Here is a 23,098-nt window from a genome sequence, read left to right as displayed (position 1 = left end):
ATCGTCTATGTCATGACTAGTGGCAGCAGCTTCAGCACTAGGAGGAAGTGGTTCTTGATCTTTCCCTATTTTATTTTTATTGGCAAAAGTTTGGTCCTCCATTTATGTTATATTGATATATACGTGCAGCTAAGGTGCACACAAATACAGAAAATTATTTTTTATTATTGTTGGAGACTAGTGCACTTTGTGGGTTACACCACCCTTTAAGAAATGAGCCAGCCGGCTCTTTACTTATGGGACACAGGCGCACGCTTGGCGCTGCTCCTTTGTTGATGCACGTGCAGCTACAGTGCACACAATTCACAAAGACAGAAAAAAGAAGAATTTTTTATTTTTTGTGGAGCACACTTTGAGGGTTACACCACCCTTTAACAGACAGATGCACGCTTGGCGCTGCTGCTTTGAGGATGCACGTACAGTGCAGACAATTCACAAATTCAGAAGAAAATATTTTATTTTTGTTGGAGTGCACTTTGGGAGTTGCACCACCCTTTAACAGACAGACGCACGCTTGGCGCTGCTCCTTTGTTGATGCACGTGCAGCCACAGTGCACACAATTCACAAACACAGAAAATAATTTTTTATTTTGTTTGGAGTGCACTTTGGGGGTTACAGCACCCTTTAACGGTCAAGCCAGCTGGCCCTTTACGTATGACTCAGGCGCACGCTTGGCGCTACTTTGTTGATAACCGTGCGGCCACAGTGCACACAATTCGCAAACACAGAAAATAATTTTTTATTTTGTTTGGAGTGCACTTTGCGGGTTACAGCACCCTTTAACGGTCAAGCCAGCCGGCCCTTTAAGTATGACACAGGCGCACACTTGGCGCTACTTTGTTGATAACTGTGCGGCCACAGTGCACACAATTCACAAACACAGAAAATATTTTTTTATTTTGTTTGGAGTGCACTTTGGGGGTACAGCACCCTTTAATGGTCAAGCCAGCCGGCCCTTTACTTATGACACAGGCGCACGCTTGGCGCTACTTTGTTGATGCACGTGCGGCTACTGCGCACACAATTCACAAACACAGAAAAAATATATATATTATTTGGACTTTGGGGGTTACAGCACCCTTTAATGGACGAGCCAACCGGCCCTTTACTTATGACACAGGTGCACGCTTGGCGCTACTTTGTTGATGCACGTGCGGCTACTGTGCACACAATTCACAAACACAGAAAAAATATTTATTTTTTTTGCACTTTGGGGGAGCACCCCTGATGGACAGAGCACCCGCTGGACAACACTACAGCATCCCTTTAGGACTGGGACACTGCACAGGACTTTGGAGTGGACACAGCCCCTATGGACAACTGACTGCACAACACAGTCCAGCCAGCCCCTATGGACTTTGGAGGAGTGGACACAGCCCCTATGGACAACAGCAGAACAGCACAACAAAGCCAGCCCCTATGGACTTTGGAGGAGTGGACACAGCCCCTATGGACAACAGCAGCACAGCGCAGCGCAGCACAGCGCAGAACAGCACAACACTACACTGAACTAAACTACACTACTCTACACAGCCCAGCCAGCCCTAACTCCCACCCTCCCTTTTCACTGTCCACAGCTGAGTGAGAAAATGGCGCCGATGTGGGTACCTTATATAGAATCCAAAACCCGCGACACCCGGAAGGCGGGATGATGACGTTTTGCCTCGATTTCAGATCCCAGTCAGGCGGGAAAATTCGAGCCTGACTCGGATCGGCCTCAGATCAGGGGACTCGGGGGGGTTCAGATTTCAGAAATCCGAACCCGCTCACCTCTAATTGCTACCGCATATTGTTAAAAGTCCTACCATACCCCATACGCACATTCAATCACACATATAATATACAAGACACACAGCGTCTGGTTGTTTATCAAAGCACACTGCACATAAAACGCATCACGCATTTTAGCAACTATACGCAATATACCACACACTGACACATTGCATAATTACACAAAAGGTTCTCTAGCATTAAGGTTCATACCCAAGGTTTTATTCATTATTAATTATGTTATGAAATGACTGTATTGGAGATCTAAGGTTTAGTACATGATAAGCAGACCGTGTTTGGTGCTATTCTAAACCACTGTTTATTTGCAGATCTCTGGTTCCATCGGCAAGGAGATTGCAACATGCGTCTGCAAATTATGAATCATAGAGAGATAGGCATTGAAATGTACTCTGTAATATAATGTTTGCTAGCCAGTTTAGACTTGTTCTTCAGTGGGAAAATGCACACAAAGAGCCGTTGGAGGGCTGAACTATTGCAAAACAAACTGACCTATGAACTGTATCATAACAGAAGAACCAGGAGGAAGAACCAATGGGATTATGCCAACTCATTCTATTGTATTGCCTATCTCTGTAAGGGTATATAAGCAAATGTTCTATATCTGGTAGTTAGTCATCTTTCTCTTTCTGTTGGCGGAGGTTTCATAGTTGATGCCGGGAAATCTGGATCCAGAGCGCATGCGCATGTATCGACTGTACCTTGTATTTTGTATAACCTTTGCGCTAATTGTATTATAGATCAAGGCGTGTAACTATATGCTTTTATGTGAATAATATATTTTTGTGCTTTGGAACCACAATCAAATTCTGGAAAGCAATTATTTCTTGTGCATACGCAACGCTAAATAGCGATTTTAGGGTATAAAGATTAATAGGAATTCATAGTGACGTGACCAGGAACACAAAAAGAGGGTTTTCCATTCTGCTCTCAAGACACAAACACAACCAGTGTGTTTCGATCACGTGACAATCACATGATCGGGGTAAAGAAACACACAAAATACAACGTGTCTTTTTGTTTAATAATGTTAAATAAAGGTAACCATTTTTAGGTACATAAGATATAATATACCAAGAGCTGTGTGCTCCATTATATTTTATTGTGTTTTGAATGTTTTATATGGTATTTTAAAAATCATTTTCTATACCTTTAATTTAATCAGGTGACGATGATTATAGCAATTAAGAGGGGTATAAATATATGCACTCTAATGAGGAAAGATATCAATTTGCTTTTGAGGAAGCTGTCTTACGCCAGTGGCGTAAATTCATGCCAGACGCCCGGAGGCAAGTTATAATTTGGCGCCCCCACTGTCACAGCCGCTGACATTGTAATGTAGCATTTCGCAAGCAGATACACCAACAGTTACACACAGAATATAGGTATGCCATGGATTTCATTCATGTATGTACAGTTGTGAGGTAAAATGTATTTATATATGTGAACTCATAGTTGTGATTTATATGTGTCTATCTATATATACATTTATATTGTGATGTTGTGTGTAGTGCTTAGGCACATTCTCTAAGGTAACAGCTAGTGTGGCATAATAATAACCCCATAGTGGGCTTGGGGAGTGCACTCTAGAAGAGAATTCTATAAGTAGCACGAGCATCAGTGGCTCGCACTGCAGGTGGGAAGGAGAAAGGCTCTCGGCCAAAGTAAGGGTTGCGTGCCTCTGTAGCCAGGTATATAAATAGAATGGCCGTCGGCTCGGCCGGCCAGTCTGCTGATATCTCCCTCCAGTGCCTGCCCTCCTGTGACCCGCGCATCCGATGAGTAGCGATGAGATACAGGAGCAGGGGGGCAGAGCCAGAGAGGGAGCCCAGCTGGAGCTGGGGAAGCAGGTGGGCAGCAGTACTCACCCTGCCCTACTGGTACGGAGGGCAGAGGCATCCCAGTAAGTATCCCACTGTGCGGTCCTTAAGGGGAGTGATTGGGGGTGATGACCTCAGGAGCTGGGTCGGAGGCTGAGGTCATGGTTGTGGAGCAGCAGCGGTGGTCCCGGCAGTGGAGCAGCAGAGGCTGTAAGTGGGCGGAGCTGTGGCACATCCCCGCAGCTGAGAGGCTGCATCCCAGGAGAGGGGCGTGTCTACAGTTGGGGAGGTGGAGCAGCAGTGACTCTATCAGGAGGTCAGCGGCAGTTCCCAGCAGGACAGCCCAGCAGCAGTTATACAGAGGCAAGCTGCAGTTGGCAGAAAGAGGCCAAGGTTTCTCTGCAGATGGGAAGCTGATAGAGGCTACTGATTGACAAGTTAGCAGTGGCAGCAGCACACTGCTAAGAGTGAGTAAATATATGCACTGCACTTACCTAGTATCTAGCTAAAAGGCCTTCACAAGAAGGTGGGTAGCCGCCTTAAAAGGGAGGAGTTAGGGGAGGAAGTCAAAGACAGTCCTATTCTGCTTTTATGCTAACAACAATTTATCCCTATCAGCACCCATAACTAACTTTTGGACAGCAAGTCATAGACCTATATATATATATTAGAGTTTACAGCTTCGAATCTGCCTAAATAAAGTAGACAATAACTAATAGCTAATCTAGTTATATCTATCTAGCTCCGTTAGAATTGAACTATAGAAAATACTCTCAGGGGAACTATTTATCCATTGAAAATAGTATTTTTGTCATTGGTATGTAGTGTTTTTAAATATACCTTTTAGTACAGCAAAGGGTCACTGAGTCTCAAGTAATACTCAGTCCATCACAGTGATACCATCTAGCAACGTTATACGGTGGATAAGTAACAATGTTGCTCAGCAGACTCAATGAAAACAGATAGCATGTCACACATTCCAACTGCAGCCAGACCTCTGCAAACTATGGACAAAATCTGGCTCCTGCACATTCAGGCGATCTTAACCAGGAGCAAAGAGGATAAATCATAAAGGTGAGGCTGAAAAAGCAATAACACTCAAAGTGAACGTTCGTACGTTCGGCGTACTTACCGAAATATGTAAATTTAAGCGCTCGCTCGTAATTTCGAACAAAGCTAAACTTCCTCCAAAAGTCTACCGACCCCTCCTCTAGCTAACGAGCGAGCCAAATAGCGAGCGTACATCCCCAAAGTGGCTTGCAGGGAACGCACGCACGAGTACAAACCAGAAGTGGGCCTGTCAGATTCCGATTACCTGCTCGTTTATTCTGCCTACCTCCCTCAATCGTATCATGCCAATCAATATATCAATGAGCTTAATTGCTCGTCACAAGTTTTTTTTGTGTTTTTTTTTGACATGCAATAAACTTTACTCTTGTCCGTGTTTGTGTTTACCCGCAGAATACGTACGGCTTAAACATTCGCTTTTATTTGTCAAAATACATGTTTGAGGCAATTATCCATTGGTTTTCTGTGTTTTTACCCACGCATATTTTACTGGGTTCATTTCTTTATTTAAATTAGCTTACGCATGTCACTGCATCAAGCCTATCATAACTCTCAATAGATTTGTGGCCCTGTCGAACACATGACTCATACACTAACCAATAGAATTGGTCCTGTTAATTACCCAAATACATTAGCCAATCAAAATTATTTTCTGGTCTTTATTAAAATTGTTTTATTAAAAATATACCATTGCCATCATGAGAGCCTTGGCATTCACCAAGCGCGAGCTCCTGGTATTAACTGAGGTGATGGACAGGCGGATCACCAGCCAGCCTCCCCCCATCACCAATCGGGAAAAGCGTTCCGCATATGCGGAGGTACGTGGCCGCCTGCGTTCCTTCGGCTCACGCAGCCAGATCAGCCAGCTGGAGCGCAGGTGGTCCGACCTGCAACGGCGGACGCCCCGCTTGCTGGCATGCTTTCGCATGCAGATAGCGGAAAGTACGTTTATTTGACTTTGTTTTTCATGTTTATCTTTGTGGCCCTAACTGCGTGTGCATGTTTTCTTGTATGGCCTGTTTATTCTTTGTACTCATATCTGCATGTGGATGTTTTCATGTTTGGCCTGTTTATTCTTTGTACTCATATCTGCATGTGCATGTTTTCATGTATGGCCTGTTTATTCCTTGTACTCATATCTGCATGTGCATGTTTTCATGTATGGCCTGTTTATTCTTTGTACTCATATCTGCATGTGCATGTTTTCATGTATGGCCTGTTTATTCTTTGTACTCATATCTGCATGTGCATGTTTTCATGTATGGCCTATTTATTCTTTGTGCTCATATCTGCATGTGCATGTTTTCATTTTTTGGGGTTCAACAATTAGCGTTTAACAAGGTGATGTTCTAAACTAACCGCAATTTGTTTTCCATCTTTTAGGGGCAGAGCGAAGACTACGGCGTCATCGCCGTCAAAGACGGCGCTCTCGTCCCCTGTCCCCAACCCCCAGCCAAACATCCTCTCCCCAAAATACCCTAAATTCCCCCTCCTCCCCAGCCTGCCCAGACCCTGTCGCACATCCCTCTGTGCTACTTCCCCTCCATCCCAATTCCCCCTCCCCTCAAATCACCCCTCTCGTGACTACCCCATCGCCGGAATCGGTCATCACCCCTCCCACCTCGTTGGGAAATTTGCCCACCTCCGAGGAGGACGAGGAAGTTGGTTCTGGGCCAGCCGTCATTCTGAACGGTATGTTTCCCTTTTATCCCTTTTTGTTGTTTAAAATGTGTTGATCTATTCCTGTGTCTGTGCCTTTTCCTTTTTTTGGTTTGACAAAAGTTTTGTTATATCTCTGTTTGTCTTTACCTTTTATTGCTGATTTCCCCATACACATATCCCACATGGCAAAACAGTCAAACTTGTCTGTCTGTTTTTTTTTTTTGTTTTTTTTTGTGTCCATTTTTTGGGCCTTCTGTTTTTTTGGATAAATGTGCTTTTGGTCACACTATTGTCATTTTTTGATAGCTCTGTTTTGCTTGTTTTTTTGGGGTGAGTCTTAAATTATGTAGTAAGCCCCACAATTTTCTAACCCACAGAGTACCAGAGGCGTTTGGCGGACCTAGCCGGGTGCGTCCAAGTGATGCGGGGCCACGTGATCGGCCTGCTGGTGGTCCTGGATCGTATGGCAGGGATCCTGCGTCCATAATTTTTTTATTTTATAGCCAAATTATTTTTCATAATTAAAAAGTAAAATTTTGAGTTCAGTCTCATTCCTTGTCTCCAAATCTTAGATTGTTTACACTTACATAAGTAGACTCTTGCAGCAAGTATTTGCAACTAATGTCACTAAGATTGTGTGTTGTTGATTTTTAGAAAACAGGCACATGAAACAGCTAACAGTAACAATCGGCTTGGGGCATTTTTTTTGTTTTACATTTTTTCACTTAGTACATTTTACATGTTCCAATTTTGGGGGCAACCTGCTTAGACCGAGATTCCAAAGCATACTGATTCTACATAATACCTTTTGGTGTTGGTTTCGACCCAGAAAGCATAGTTAAATATTGTGCAAATTGCGACATTACAGGAATAACCCTTAAGCAATTTTAACGTGGGTGAACCTGGTTACACTTGCTTGTAATGTTCATGAAAATTTAGGAAATTACAAACTCAAAAAATTTATTCACCACATAAATAAAAAACCAAAGTGTTGGCTCACAAACAATACACACAGTGATAACAAAATGTAAAAACCATCAAACACCATATGAAAAAATTAAAGAAAAATCAAGAACTGGTTGACGAATGAGCATGCCAACATGATTCCACAAATGTGGCGTTGCAATATTGGGTCCAGAATATATATCCAATGTGTCCCCATGAAGGTTTGTTTTGGGTAGCAGGAAGTAGTCATCGTTTCAGTCCAAAAGATAATGAAATCAAACAGAAGATGGGAAATAATAAATAATAATTAGATGGTCTCTAAAAATCCTTACCACATTGTGTCAAAGAACTTCTTTTGTGCTAATAATTACCTAAAATATCTGGCCACCACATCATCGCGTATGGCCCCCCCACATACTGACCTCCGACCAACCTCGGGTGGGCCATCCTCAGGCAAGGCATCCTCTGGCTGCATTGGGACACCACTCCTTATGGCGATGTTGTGAAATATCCCACACAGGACCACAATTTTCGAAACCATATCCGGCAAATACATGAGCTCACCACCAGAGCGGTGGAGGCATCTGAATCAGCCTTTTAAAAGGCCGATACAATGCTCCACCACTTGCCTGGTGGCTGTAAGTGCGGAATTAAAATCACTTTGTGGCCCTGGTGTGGGAGCCACATAAGGAGTGAGCAGCCAGGGCGTGCAAGGGTAGCCACTGTCTCCTGTGAAAAAGAAGTGACAACATCAGGATCACTGTGTATCAAGCTTAACATTGTTATGTACTAAAGATCTCCACTAACCCAGAAGCCACGCATCACCAGCTTGTAGGTTGTCTAATTTTTGCCATATCCCTGTTTGCCGGATGACGAATGAGTCATGTGCACTCCCGGGTAATTTTGCATTCAGGGACAGGATCTGGAGGGAGGCATCACATACCATCATTACATTCAGGGAGTGATAGTGTTTGCGGTTCCGAAAAATGGCCTCCAGCCATGCTGGAGGCTGAAGTGGTATGTGAGTACCATCCACAACCCCTATGATGTGTGGGAAGCCAGCTATTTGGTAAAAATTGGCCTTGGCCACACTAAGGGCACCCATATCCAAAGGCATTTTAATAAAATGATGGAGGTGCTTGAAAAGGGCCTCCATCACTGCCCTCAGGATCCTGGAAAAGGAGGATTGGGAGATTCCCGCAACTATTCCCACCATGGTTTGAAAGGATCCTGAGGCACAGAAATGTAACACCGCCATAAATTGCGTAAGTGGTGGTATTGCTGTAGGACTGTCAATTTGCCGCTCAAGATCACTCTCTATTAATGAGAGAGTGTCTATGATGATTTGGGGCGGAAGACGGTAGCGTCTTAACACCTCATCATCGGGCATTCCAAAAAGGGTGAAACGTGTTCGATATATCTGGGGCCTTGCACGCCTACGATGCCTACGCCTGGGATGAGATTGAGGTTGGTCGGCTTCTGGGAGCATGGCCACAACAATCCGACCAAGATCAACCTGAAATGGCAAGAATTGAATGTAAGGTTTGTTTGCCCCCAAAAAATTAAAAAAATACTTATCTTTACGATACAATCCAATGATGCTTACATGCCAGGGTATTGTCATGATTTACCAAGCCTAAAAAAATTTGAAAGCGAACAATGGAAAAATTTGGGGTGGCCATTTAGGAATCAAAATGGGGTAAAATACAAAATATAAAAGGGGATAAACACAAATTTCTCCAAAGAGCAAAACGACAGTGAACAGACTACCACAATTTTAGACCCCAAAAAAATACAAGATTACTAACGGTAAATCTCAACCAATTTAACTACAGAAAAGAAGCAGGCAAAAATGCGCTAATTAGTTCGCAATTGCAATACAGAAAAGAAGCAGGCAAAAATTCGCTAATTAGTTCGCAATTACTATACAGAAAAGAAGCAGGCAAAAATGCGCTAATTAGTTCGCAATTACAATACAGAAAAGAAGCAGGCAAAAATGCGCTATTTAGTTCGCAATTACAATACAGAAAAGAAGCAGGCAAAAATGCGCTAATTAGTTCGCAATTACTATACAGAAAAGAAGCAGGCAAAAAAGCGCTAATTAGTTCAGACATTTAGGAATCACAAAACCAAAGGGAAAAATTGGAAGGTGAACCAAAGTTGCGAAAAAAATAACATGAACATTTAATAAACAAGTGAAAATCCAAACTTACCAATACAGGATATATAAGTCACCGGAGAAAAGGGTCGTTGGGGCAGAGCCAAAAGAAACCTACCAAAGGATAATTGAAAAAAAATTAGATAACAAAATTTAAACAAAAGAAGGATAGCCAAATTGAACAAAAGGAAGAAGGCCAAAATCTTACCAAAAAAAGACATGACAAATAAAAGAACCACACCAAAACAAGCGAACGGAAAGATAAACTCCAAAAAAACGCACAAAAAAACGCCAAACACCGCCAAATCCAATTCCCGCCAACAATCAACTCCGACCAACGTAACCTCCAACAACCAACACCCGCCACCTAGACTCGAGACGGCCAAAGCCATAAATAGTGTTTCTTTTCCCGCTCAAATTAAGGAGGGATCATAGGAACGCACAATCAATGATGCGGATGAAAAATAAGGAAGCATGTATAAATACGTCACGACCCCAAAAAAACGGTCTGGTGTATTTCTTGTTTTGCTCTAAGAAATGGATACAGACCAGCCAAACAATGGCCAAGAGGCGGCCGGTAAGTTTTTCAGGCATTTCCAAACAAGGATTATTTTGAAACAACTGGACACTGGCTGATGACGTTAGGGTCCTCTCCGTGAATGGTATTTAGACATTACCCTGAAAAGAACTGCTTCATGCTTTCACTTACAGCATGAACAGTTCGTACATGCATACATCAGTGAGATGCATGCATGCATATTATTGTAACAAGCCTATAAATAGTTAAATTTATATTACAAATGACATGGGATCCCCCCTAAATAGAACCAGCCCCAGACTTTTCATAGCCAGTCCTGGTTGTCTAAGTACAGGGAAAAAATTGCGTAGGTTTCCACTGTACTTAGTACAACCAGCAATGGGCTCTGGAAACCAGTCCTGGTTCTGGAATTACAGGGAAAAAATTATGTAGGGTCCCCCTGTAACTCCCACAACCAGCACCGGAACCTTTCTAGTGGGGGGCTGATGCCACAGCCAGGGGAGCCCTTTCACTGGACCCCCCAGCCACAGCATCAGCCCTTACTGCTAGTCAGCCCTGGGCCCCAATAAATGGGTCTCCCTCTCCAGGGCACCTCTGGCCTAGGCTGATAGCCCAGGGCTATCCCCACCACCCGTGGGTGGTTGGTGGCAGGTTGAAAGTGTAAGTGTAGTGCATTTTATATAGTTTTGAATATTGTCTTTGGCTGTGGAACTGCAGGTCCCAGCAAGCCTCCTCTGCATGCTGGTATTTGGAGAACCACAAGTACCAGCATTGGGAGCATTATGGGCCCACTAGTACCTGTAGCTCCACTGCAAAATCAATATAAAAAAACACAGGATGCATACACTGTACACAGTATAATTTTATTAAACATACATGCACTCACACATGTACACACACATGCACACACACATGGACTGATACCTATGTATCCCTATAGCATCAGTCCCCTTGTCCAGTAGAAATTCCATATGGTACCTGTGCCCAACTCCCCAGGGATCCCTGGCCTGGGCTGACTAGTGGGCAGGGCTGATGCTGTGGTTGGGGGGCCCAGTGAAAGGCTCCCCTGGCTGTGGCATCAGCCCCCTGCTAGAAAGGGTCCGGAGCTGGCTTTGGAACTTACAGGGGAATCCTACGCAAATTTTGTCCCCTGTAATTCCAGAACCAGGACTGGTTCCCAGAGCCCAGTGCTGGTTGTACTAAGTACATTGGAACCCTACGTATTTTTTTGCCTGTACTTAGACAACCAGGACTGGCTATGAAAAGTCTGGGGCTGGTTCTGTTTTAGGGGGGGACCCCATGTCAATTTTTTTTTCAAAATTTAACTCTTTCTTCATTTTTTACAGTAAGGTACATGCATGCATTTCACTGATGTATGCATGTATCTGTGTCAATCCGACCTGCTCATGCTCAAATTGAAAGCATGAAACAGGTCTATTCATTTGGGGATTTGAAGTTCAATTTGAAGTTCGATTTTGTGTTTTCGAATTCAAATCGAATGATAGTAAATAAGGGATTTGTGTGTTGGTCTATATAAAAGTACCAATGTTTTCCGATGTTTGATTTGAGGCCCTGATTCAGAGCCGGACGCTCTGACAGAGCGCTCGCTCTGAATCAGGGCCGGCCTTCTTGTTTTTTAGAACGGCCTCCTGGCCGCTCGCATAGCTGTGGGTGACCACCCACATCTATAGCGAGCGGCCAGCGGCCAGGAAGACGGTCGTGATGGTCAAGACCATCGTGACCATCGGGCTTGCGACGAGACCCTTGTGGTAGGGTCTCGTTGCTGCAAGCTGACAGAGCCGAAATCTCTCCCACTGACATCACTCGTGATGTCAGTGGGGCCGGCCCCAGACGGAGGTGTTCATATGGGAACGCCTCCATTTGGGCAGCCACTCCCCCGGCCTGCCCACCAAAGGGGCCGTGCTGTCACTCAACATCGACAGCACGCCCGCTTTGGTACGAGACCCGGAGCGACGGTTTGCCCGTCGCTATCCGGGTCTCGCGCATGCGCACGACGTAGCCGGTTCCATCGTGCGCATGCGCACTGGGCCACCATCGACCCACTTGCGAGCGGGTCTGAATCAGGCCCTGAGTTCGATTTAAGTAAAATTCGGCTTTAAATTTGATTTTACATTTGATTTGGCCTTTAGTAAATACCCAAATGCAAAATCGAATGCCAAATCACTCAAAGTGCAAAATCGAATATTAGTAAATTTACCCCTATATGTAGTAAATGTTTAAGATATAAAAAAATACACTGGTTATAGTTATAGCAAAACTTAAAGGTACAGAGTAATGTGTAAATTTATACCTACTGTATGTGAAGTATAGATTGATAATATGTGTAAATTACATGTATACATTGTGAAGTAATGTGAATGTTACTAATTAAATGTTATTAATAACATAATTTATTTAGAATAAGATAACCGTGTGCACCCTCATAAAATGGTGTGGCTAGTTATTTGAGAACATTTCAGGTTTCACTTAATAGCACACTACAGGTAATCTAATAAAAGACCCTAACCTAAAATTCTTTGTTTAGAAATGGCTAATGAAATATTATTGAAAGGAAACTAGGGGAGCATTGCTTCAAACAATATATTGTGAAGGGTTTTCCCAAGTAGGCCCATACTTCTTACTAATACTTGGGTGGAGGCACTGATTTAATGAAAGAATGTACACCACTTAGTGGGAAGATATAAGTAGGTACCCTAAATTACATGGGAGTTAGTAACCTAGTGTCCCTTTAGTGGTAGAAGGGTGGTTACAATATCATCACTACTTATACCGCTGTAAGCCTACTGGGACCAACCTATACCAACTGTGGTAATTATACTAACATTTAAGACAGCAAGCACTGTTTGATACATTTGATGCTGCTGATTATACACAAGCAATCCTTTGAATAAAGTAGCAGGTGTCAAGTGAAAAAAACACTTTCCAATATTTAGAAGCTTTTTGAAAGCTACAAATGTTTTGTATATAATATGACTCATAAGTCACCCATAGTTTTATTATTTTACCATACTTAACTTAAACTATCCAACTAAAATAAAGACACTGACAACGATATAGATTTGCAAAAAAGAGGTCGCAGCCAAATTTATTGAAATCAGATTAGGAATTGAAATTGTACTGATCGAGCATGGTGGCGAAAAAGCAGTGCTAACTCGACTACATCCCGTTTAAGAGTATTACTAAGAAGGAGGTGGAGAATCCACCACCCGATGTGAGCTGCCTTGAGTAGTACCATCCCCCCTTAATCTAGCACAGAGCTGATCCCTCCATAAGATGGAGACCTAGTCCTCCCCTAAGGCAGCAACCGACTCGCCTCTCTCAAAGGGGGGATGCTAGCCAAGTTCAGCTGCACTAAATTGAGCCGCCGAGGAGCACTGCTTTCCGCCAGCTGCGCCTCCCCTGTTGGAAGAAAAACATATAATAACAACATTCCAACGAAACACATCGGCCCAAGCCGATTCAATAAACCTAGGGTGGGTGGGTGGGTGGGATCACAACTGGAAAAGAGAAAGCTGACTCCTCCCAGCGCCCTAATATTCATAAACAGAGCCCGCCCAAACAGGTCCCTGACAGGCTGTCACTACTGATTGACCCACTAACCTAACCTATGACGAGACTGCAACCCCCAAACCAGTTTTAACCAGTATTAGCACAATAAAAAACAGGGTGCTTATGTCCTCTCATGCTTATTCTAGCATTCGCGTGCTTTAAGTCACCCATAGTTTTATTATTTTACCATACTTAACTTAAACTTATCCAACTAAAATAAAGACACTGACAACGATATAGATTTGCAAAAAAGAGGTCGCAGCCAAATTTATTGAAATCAGATTAGGAATTGAAATTGTACTGATCGAGCATGGTGGCGAAAAAGCAGTGCTAACTCGACTACATCCCGTTTAAGAGTATTACTAAGAAGGAGGTGGAGAATCCACCACCCGATGTGAGCTGCCTTGAGTAGTACCATCCCCCCTTAATCTAGCACAGAGCTGATCCCTCCATAAGATGGAGACCTAGTCCTCCCCTAAGGCAGCAACCGACTCGCCTCTCTCAAAGGGGGGATGCTAGCCAAGTTCAGCTGCACTAAATTGAGCCGCCGAGGAGCACTGCTTTCCGCCAGCTGCGCCTCCCCTGTTGGAAGAAAAACATATAATAACAACATTCCAACGAAACACATCGGCCCAAGCCGGTTCAATAAACCTAGGGTGGGTGGGTGGGTGGGATCACAACTGGAAAAGAGAAAGCTGACTCCTCCCAGCGCCCTAATATTCATAAACAGAGCCCGCCCAAACAGGTCCCTGACAGGCTGTCACTACTGATTGACCCACTAACCTAACCTATGACGAGACTGCAACCCCCAAACCAGTTTTAACCAGTATTAGCACAATAAAAAACAGGGTGCTTATGTCCTCTCATGCTTATTCTAGCATTCGCGTGCTTTAAGTCACCCATAGTTTTATTATTTTACCATACTTAACTTAAACTTATCCAACTAAAATAAAGACACTGACAATGATATAGATTTGCAAAAAAGAGGTCGCAGCCAAATTTATTGAAATCAGATTAGGAATTGAAATTGTAATGATCGAGCATGGTGGCGAAAAAGCAGTGCTAACTCGACTACAGCCCGTTTAAGAGTATTACTAAGAAGGAGGTGGAGAATCCACCACCCGATGTGAGCTGCCTTGAGTAGTACCATCCCCCCTTAATCTAGCACAGTGCTGATCCCTCCATAAGATGGAGGCCTGGTCCTCCCCTAAGGCAGCAACCGACTCGCCTCTCTCAAAGGGGGGATGCTAGCCAAGTTCAACTACACTAAATTGAGCCGCCGAGGAGCACTGCTTTCCGCCAAAACGAGGTCCCTAGACAACGAACCACCACCAGCTAACAGGACCACTAACTTCTACCCATGCCCGACAAAAGAGCCGAAACAAACAATGCCAAACCTTCTCCTGCCAAATGCACTCCATCCTCTCTGTAGAAGTCAACCTCCTCGAAACGTATACGGGGGTGTTTAATGACACGCCCTCCCAGACCCTCTACATGACGAGACACTGCGGCATTCAATTTCCTCCTCACCCTATCCAAAGCCGCGCCACCTTGCTCCCCTCACCAAAACCTACGAGGAATAACCGCCGACCACACCAAATGCACCTGCGGCCAACGCTCGGCTATTATTTGAAAATCCCTTTTAATGGCCAGGATAACCTCAACACCCTTACAAGTGCCCAAATCATTGCCGCCTAAATGGATGATCAAGCAATCCGGGGCACCCCATTTCTTCTCTGATTCCCAAAGAAGAGGCAACAGACCACTCCAACGAAAGCCTCACACCCCAATCCAGCGTACATTACCGGGGCTATCACGAGCAAGGGGGTGCCTGCAAGCCCAAAACACATATGAATGGCCTACAATCCACACCCTATCAAACACCCTACCACAACCTCTAAGGGGAAATTATTTAAAAGAACGTTAGTGTTTAATTCGAATTTCAAGTAACCAACAACAAGGTCGGGGAAACTAAGTTATTTGAGTGACCCAGATGGAGGTGAACAACACCAAAACCTCAATGGAGGGCAAAAGGTGAAAAGAACTCCAACCCCACCTAGCAGCGGGTAGCTTAAGGCACTGGGTTTCCCAAAAAACAAACTCGCCAGATGCGCTGTCTAATTAGGCAGCATGTTGCCTCTCACGTAACCTTTATAAGTGGAAGACCTCCAACGACCCAACCGTTTGATTGCATCACTGGAAGAGCCCGCTGCTGCCGCACAAGTAGCTGCGCCAATCCTAAACGAATGTGTGCCGTAAAGCTCAACCAGCAAATCAAGCGCTACCAAACACCGCTTAAAAATTGCAGAAAACTGAAAACGTGTCAGTGGCGAAAGGTCCTCATGAACTAGCCATTGCAAACCGCCTTGCGGACGCTGAGAATTGTAATGCCTAGCTATGCTTACTGGACATATGCTCGGGTCCGGATGCGCAGGGATCGACAGCCAATGCCCCCTACCTAATTGGTCGGTCTTTGATCTTTGAATTTTGAGCAAGATCAAATCCGACTTAACCATCACGTTATTCAAAAGAATCCCCGAGCTTGTTGCTCTCTTTTGCTAGCGGCCACCAACTCGCCTACCTGCAGCGCTCCGAAAAATGCCAACACAAAAGCTAATTGAAACAAAAAGGCTTCATACTGCCCCAAGGCTACTCCTGCTACTGCCACCAGGAGATTTCTCAACAAACCGGTGTCAACCGGCCTCCGAGAGTCACCTGGCCCTGCCTGCTCTCTAGCCCAACCTTTTAAAGCCTTGGCCAGAAGGAACGACTTGGTTGGGTCTACCAAGCCACGCAAGCGCGAAAAATACGAGATGCCGGCTAAGGCGCCGGACATTGCGGCCTTAGACCGGCCCCGCTCGTGCCACATCCAAACAAATTGCAACATGCTATCCTCAATATTCTTACACCGATCTACTTCAGCTAAGAAAGCCAGCCACGAATCCCACGCTGCCGTATATGACTTTAAGGTGCTCGGTGCCAAAGCTCTCAATGCGAGTCCATCGATGCCGGCCCGATGATCTGCCAGACATGAGCGGGACAAGGTAAGCCCTGGGCGCTGGCTGCAGGCGCCAATGCCCTGAACCTAGTCCATTGAAAACGAGACAAAGCATCCGCTATCTCGCTCTCAACGCCAGGGACGTGCCGAGCCCTGAAATCAATGTTCCCCTTTAGACACAAAAGTATCAGATGCCTCAGTAAACTGAGAGCCTGAGGGCAGACTGACCTCTGATTGTTAATGGCCTGGACTACCCCCAAGTTATCGCACCAGAAACTTATGCTACGATTGCTAAGCTGCGCAGCCCAAATCTCTACTGCCACCACAATCGGGAAAAGTTCCAAAAGGAGCATATTAGATGTCAAACCGGCGTCCTGCCAGCTTTTCGGCCATGGCTCCGCGCACCACTGCCCCTCGAAAAAGGCCCCAAAACCGCAAGCTCCGGACGCATCCGTATAAAGCTGGAGTTCAGAGTTGGCCACCAATTCGGGTAACCAAATCCTCTCACCATTGAAATCCTGTAAAAAAGCACACCACAAACGCACGTCCTCCTTAAGCTCCCTAGTCAAACGAATTAAATGGTGCGCCTTTTTAACGCCCGCCGTGGCCCTCTCCAACCGACGGCAGAAGATCCTACCCATAGGAATCACTCGGCAAGAAAAATTAAGTAGGCCGAGTAACGACTGCAACTGCCTCAATGAAATTTTCTTTGCAGAGAGGCAGAGCCCTAAATACTCCCGCATCTTACCGACTTTATCCTGGGGCAATCGACATAAACCCATCACGGTATCAATCTCGATACCTAAATAGGACAAAACTGTGGTAGGCCCTTCTGTCTTCTTCGTCGCAATGGGCACGCCCATAACGCGAAAAAGAGCCTGCACTGATAAAAGCAGCTCGCTGCAGACACCGCTATGAGCTGGACCAACTAATAAAAAATCATCTAAGTAATGGGCTATCCCAGTTTTTCCCGAACCCACTCGAATGCACCATTGCAAAAATGAGCTAAAGCACTCGAAAAAGGCACAGGAAATGAAACAACCCATTGGCAAACATTTGTCCACGAAATATGAACCCTCGAACTTAAAACCCATGAACCTAAAAGAGTCGGGGTGCAATGGAAGTAACCTGAAAGCCGACTCTATGTCTATTTTTGCCAATAGCGCTCCTCTACCAAACCCCTGCACTATCCGGAGGGCGTCCTCAAAAGATTGGTAAGTGACGCTGCAGTCCCTCGGGTCCAGAGCATCGTTAACTGATCCTCCCTCCGGGTAGGACAGGTGCTGAATCAGCCGAAATTTACCCACCTCCTTCTTGGGCACAACTCCCAAGGGAGCAATGCACAAATCCACTAAAGGAGGAGATGAGAAAGGGCCAACCATGCGGCCCAATTCCACCTCCGCCATTACTTTGGCCCTCACAATATCAGGATAATCCCTAGCCGATTTAAGGTTCCTTTTTGCTAACGCTGCAACTGACCTAACTATTGGCAAACGAAAATCCTCTTGAAAACCTTGCAATAAAAAGGCTGCTTCCGCCCTAAGCGGATAGCGGCCCAACCACCGCTCCAACACATCTAACTGTATTGGTGAAGCGGCTCTATTTAGCAGTTCGCTGCTCGCCCTGTCCCTCTGCCTGCCCGCCTGTGCGCTTGCACTCTTTAACTGCGTGATTGCCTCCACACGACAGACAGACATGCTTAAAACGGCAGCTTCCTCCTCTGTTACACTGCCCGTTATTAAAGGCAAAGCACTTTCCCTTTCCTGCCGTGTTGAAACCTGGGCAGGCAACAAAGGGCTACTTACGGCCCACTGGTGCTTCCGTGGTGGGTTTGTTCTGCTGAGTGACCTCAAGCCAGACCTCCACGTCCTTATAGCCGAAGCTAAGAATTTTCTGGCCATCCTGCTTCCTACGGAAAGCCTCGTCATATTGCCGCTACACATTATGCCTAGCGAACAACTGAATGCTGTGAACGAGGTGTAAGTACTTCAGGATGTTCAGAAACTCGGCAGGCCTAGTCTCAGTGTAGCAAGCCGCAAATATATACATCCCACAAAGCCAATTGGCGTAGCTGCGCCGCGCCTCCTCCGCTGCTGCCCCCCCAGATTTAGCTGTATCCAAAGCTTTTTTGGCATCATGCGTAATGGCAAACATGTCTACGTATTTGCCCTTTCTAATACGCTCCCTCACTTTCGACCTAACGCCTCTTAAAATGGCAGTGTTAGAGCAGTGTACGGCATCACCCGTCGCATCCGGAACCGAGCTGCCTGCAGAACTACGCGCTCTATTCGGGCTTTTACGCTTCCCTTTCAATTGCTGAATGAAATAGCGCATTAGCTTATGCGGTTTATCTACTGAACTGGAAGAGTCGGAGGAATCCTCCGAGTGTGACAAATCAATGTGGCTGTGGTGCAATGGTATCTCACCTGCTCCGGAAGTCGACGGGGTAGCTGACGCCACGGCGGAAACCGCCTCCTGACTTGCGCCGCGTGGCATGTCCATCACGTTCGGGGTTGATGACGGCTGGGTATCCTCTGTAGACACAGCATCACCAGCAATGACGGCCGAAGTAGATGGACCCTGCGGACTTGTAACAACAGTGTTAGACACAATCTCGTGTGCAACAGAGGCCGCTGCGGGGGCTTGGGTCGGGACCACTGCGGACGGGGAAGCCCTCGCCTGCGCATGGCTTGAGCATGGGGGGGTGGGTGGCCTAACCGGAGGAGGGGCCGCCGGCAGAGGGGGTTGCTGAATTGGGTCCTGCCTGACAACATAGTCTGACGCCTGGTGTGAAACCGGATGCTGCAAGCGGAACCATGAAGGGGCAGAATAAAATTGCTGTCCCGCATAGGGCGGCATCACCTGGTGCATGAACTGACCCGCCGCCTGGTCGAAGCACTGCTGCGGAAACGCTGGAGGGACGGTTGGGAGCACCTTCTGCGCTAAGCCATGAGCAAAATAAGGGGACCACTGCGCCCCCAATGCCGGGCTGTGCAAAGGCAAATTATGCCGCGCAGGGCAATAAAACGCAACGCTGGGTGCCTGCGGCAATGGCGCCGCGAGAGGTAGCACATACTGCGGCGTAATGGGGGTGCTACGAGCGGAGACACTGCCGTGTCCATCCGCAGCAGCACTACGCCTAATAGGGGAAGCCTGCAACCCTGCCGGGCTGGAGAAAAGCACATTATCCGAGGGGGTTTGCGCTCTGCTAGGGGTGTTGCGCCCTGTCCTCCCTGCCCCTAAAGCAGTGGAGGTAGTAGAAAAAGGGCTGCGCAAACGCCATCTGAGCGGGGCCAGCGACGGGAGCCGCGATTGCCGTGGCAATGCCCCCGCCGCCAACCCCTGGTGACTGTGATGGGCTCGGGGAAGGGCACCCACCGCGGGCCAGCCAGACTTGCAGGCCCGATGGTGAGGGCGCGAGGACGCTGGTGCCCGCGCTGGAAGCGGGCGCCGCTGGCGCCCGTGATGACACATGCGCGGGCGCAGTGTGCGCACCGCGCGTGTAAGGGGAAGCGGCGGCCACCGCAAGCGGCCTGGCTGCATCGGCCAGCCGCTGGGGGGGGGGCATTGCGGCACGGGCGCGGCATCATGGATTGGCAAAAGATGGTGGGGGGGTGTAATAAGAGCAGACAGGGGGGTGAGGAGCGTGTAGGAAGGGGGGGGGTACACTATGAGACAGATAAATGAAGGAGAAACAATAGAGAAGAGGAAGGAATTATATGGTAGAAAATTGTAGGTAAAACAACAATAGCAGGAATAATAGCTTAGTCTTATGACACTGAGGTACTTATCCAGAGGAGATCACAACTGGAAAAGAGAAAGCTGACTCCTCCCAGCGCCCTAATATTCATAAACAGAGCCCGCCCAAACAGGTCCCTGACAGGCTGTCACTACTGATTGACCCACTAACCTAACCTATGACGAGACTACAGCCCCCAAACCAGTTTTAACCAGTATTAGCACAATAAAAAACAGGGTGCTTATGTCCTCTCATGCTTATTCTAGCATTCGCGTGCTTTTATATGTTATTTTAATATGGGAAAATTAAATATTAGAAATATTTTTATACAAGATCACATGGCTCTATATTGATTATCATATTATTTTTCTTCACATAAAAATATACTGTAAGTAAATTGGTTATATAACTCATAATCAAACCAAGTTACAGTTTTAGTGCTACTCCTTTTGTTTTTATTTAATATATATTTTTCAATAAGTGGACTATCTTTTCCACAACCAGGACCAGATCAGAAAAGCCTTGTGCTGGTACTCAATATACAGGGGCCCCCTACACATTTTGGCCTCTGTATTTTTAGAACCAACATCGGCTGTACAGAGCCCGGGGCTGGTTATGCTTCTGGGGAGAGAGAGCACATCTTTTTTTTTTTTAAATGTAAAAGTGTTTAATATGTACACACAAAAACATGCATGTATCTCATGGATTTGTGCATGTTTCTGTGTTACTGAAGCTGGTCTATTGTTTTTGCGAGTTCTCAGGCAGTAATATGTGCGAGTGAAGCACTCACACTCTATTACATTGCCTGAGTTCTATCTTGAGAATTGGAAAACATCTGGATGCAAGATGTTTTTTGTGAGTTTTAGTAATGCCCGAAAAGTGAAAATTTTGCTATAGTCGCACCCTATTACATTTGCGAGTGAGTGGTAAACTCGCATTTTTTTTAAAATTTGCAACCTATTATATTTACCCCAACATCATTTCATTATCATGTTCATGGGGTGTAGTATATTTTGCTGTCATTTATCTTGTTGACATTCATAGTGTCGACATGGTCATAATGTTGACATGCTTGCCATGTCAACCTTAACCATGTCAGCAATCATCTTGTCACTACTGATTAAATGACGACTTGATTAGAAAGTAAAAATGTCCTTGGTGGGCTACAGGTGACTTACCTGGTATGGCAGGTTCTGTGGCTCCAGCAGTGTCTTCTAGGTTAGATAGTAACATTATGATGAATTTGCCGGATACTGCGGCACATCTGGTGGTGAGTATCGCTAACTCCTAGCCCTCCCCTAGTGCCTAACCCTAACCTCCCATTCTGTAGCCTAACCGTAACTCTCCCCCTAATTCAAACCTCCCTGTAGCCTAATCCTAACCCTCCCCCCCAGGGCCATATCCCAACCATCCCCTCCAGTAGCCGCAACCTAACCTTTTGCTGCCGTAGCCTAACTTTAGTCCTAACCCTCTGGTCCCTGCAAAATGTCAACATTTCACATCTTGACATTTTACATGTCAACATTGTGAACATTGAAACATACAAATATAATTCTGTGGTGGTGTGTTTGTATAATACATGAAAAATATTTATTCAGTAATACATGTCCAATAAAATCAAGTATAATCCAACTTGTAATAGAGTAGCAACATTAAAGATGCGTACACACTAGACCATGTGCTCACGATGTGATATCATGAGTGATTTCCTTTGAACTCTCCCCGGCAGCTCCTTGGCACTCCAGGACATGATACGGTGCTAAAAAGTGTCCACTCTGACCAACAATCTCACGATCTATCGTGCATCGTGTATGATTTCCAAATCATGAGATCGTGCACAATAAATCGTTAGTTTACCAAAAACCTGATGATGATCTTGAAGATTTTAGCAAAATGTAAATAATGGGCGGGCCTAACTAGGAGGTATATAAAGCAGGGGCCATTTTAGCTCTGTGCACATCTGCTCTGTGACTAGTGAGGTTTGGTGTATACCTGCTGAACGCTGTACATTGCTATTGTGCTATGTTTTGTTTTGCCTGGCTTAACAAAGTGTATTTTTCCTGCATTCTATCCTGTATTCTGTGCTGATGGATTCCTATTGGTATAGAGTTCTGCTTGCCTATTCTGGGGCTAAGGTGGTGAAGGAGAGGGCCCAGCAAAGGAGGAGAGCATGTTGGATGAAGGAGTGGCTGCTGCAGAGGGATACTTGGTCTAACATGTCACTGCTGATGGAGATTCAGGAGAACAATCCAGATGACTAACGCAACTTCCTGCACATGGATGACGCCACCTTCCAGGAGTTGCTACGTCTGGTGACCCCCTATATCCGGAGGCAGGATACTAATCTGCGGAGGGCAATCCCTGCTGAGGAGAGGCTGGTGGCTACCCTGAGGTACCTGGTTACAGGAAGGTCCCTGGCTGACCTGAAGATTGGGTCCCTCATCTCCCCTAAAGCTTTGGGCGTCATCATCCCAGAGACCTGCAAGGCTATTGTCAAAGTTCTGCAGTACCAGTTTTGCAAGGTAAGAAAAAAAAACACTACACATTAATTTCTTGTGAAAGAAAAGGTGTAAAAACACTTTAAAACAGTGTAAAATTTGCTGCCAACATGGCTGCGTGTAATAACACAGTGTTTAATGACAACACTTTAAATTTGCAATCCAAACATGGAAAAAACACATTTTAGAATACATTTTTTAAAAACTTTATATGCATTTTTAATGTAAAAAGCAATTATCAACAAGTTTTATCAGTCCCAATAGCTATACTGCTCTATGATATATGTTGGGTCAGACGCCGGATTGAATAGGC

General features: G+C 45.6%; 1 protein-coding gene across 1 annotated transcript in view; it reads right to left on the bottom strand.

The window, feature by feature from the left end:
* The window catches only part of LOC148525054 (uncharacterized), a 124,791-nt gene that overhangs the window by 86,374 nt on the left and 15,319 nt on the right, over positions 1-23,098 (bottom strand). The window contains exon 2 of the mRNA XM_088471184.1: positions 18,904-19,590. Coding sequence (XP_088327310.1) covers positions 18,904-19,590 — 687 coding nt within the window. The remainder of the gene's footprint in view (positions 1-18,903; positions 19,591-23,098) is intronic.

Source organism: Taudactylus pleione, unplaced genomic scaffold (genome assembly GCF_031769625.1).
Source record: "Taudactylus pleione unplaced genomic scaffold, aTauple2 ptg000113l, whole genome shotgun sequence".
NCBI classification, from domain to species: domain Eukaryota; kingdom Metazoa; phylum Chordata; class Amphibia; order Anura; family Myobatrachidae; genus Taudactylus; species Taudactylus pleione.
The sequence above is the reverse complement of the archived record's forward strand: the minus strand, read 5'-3'. Positions and strand labels throughout refer to the sequence as shown.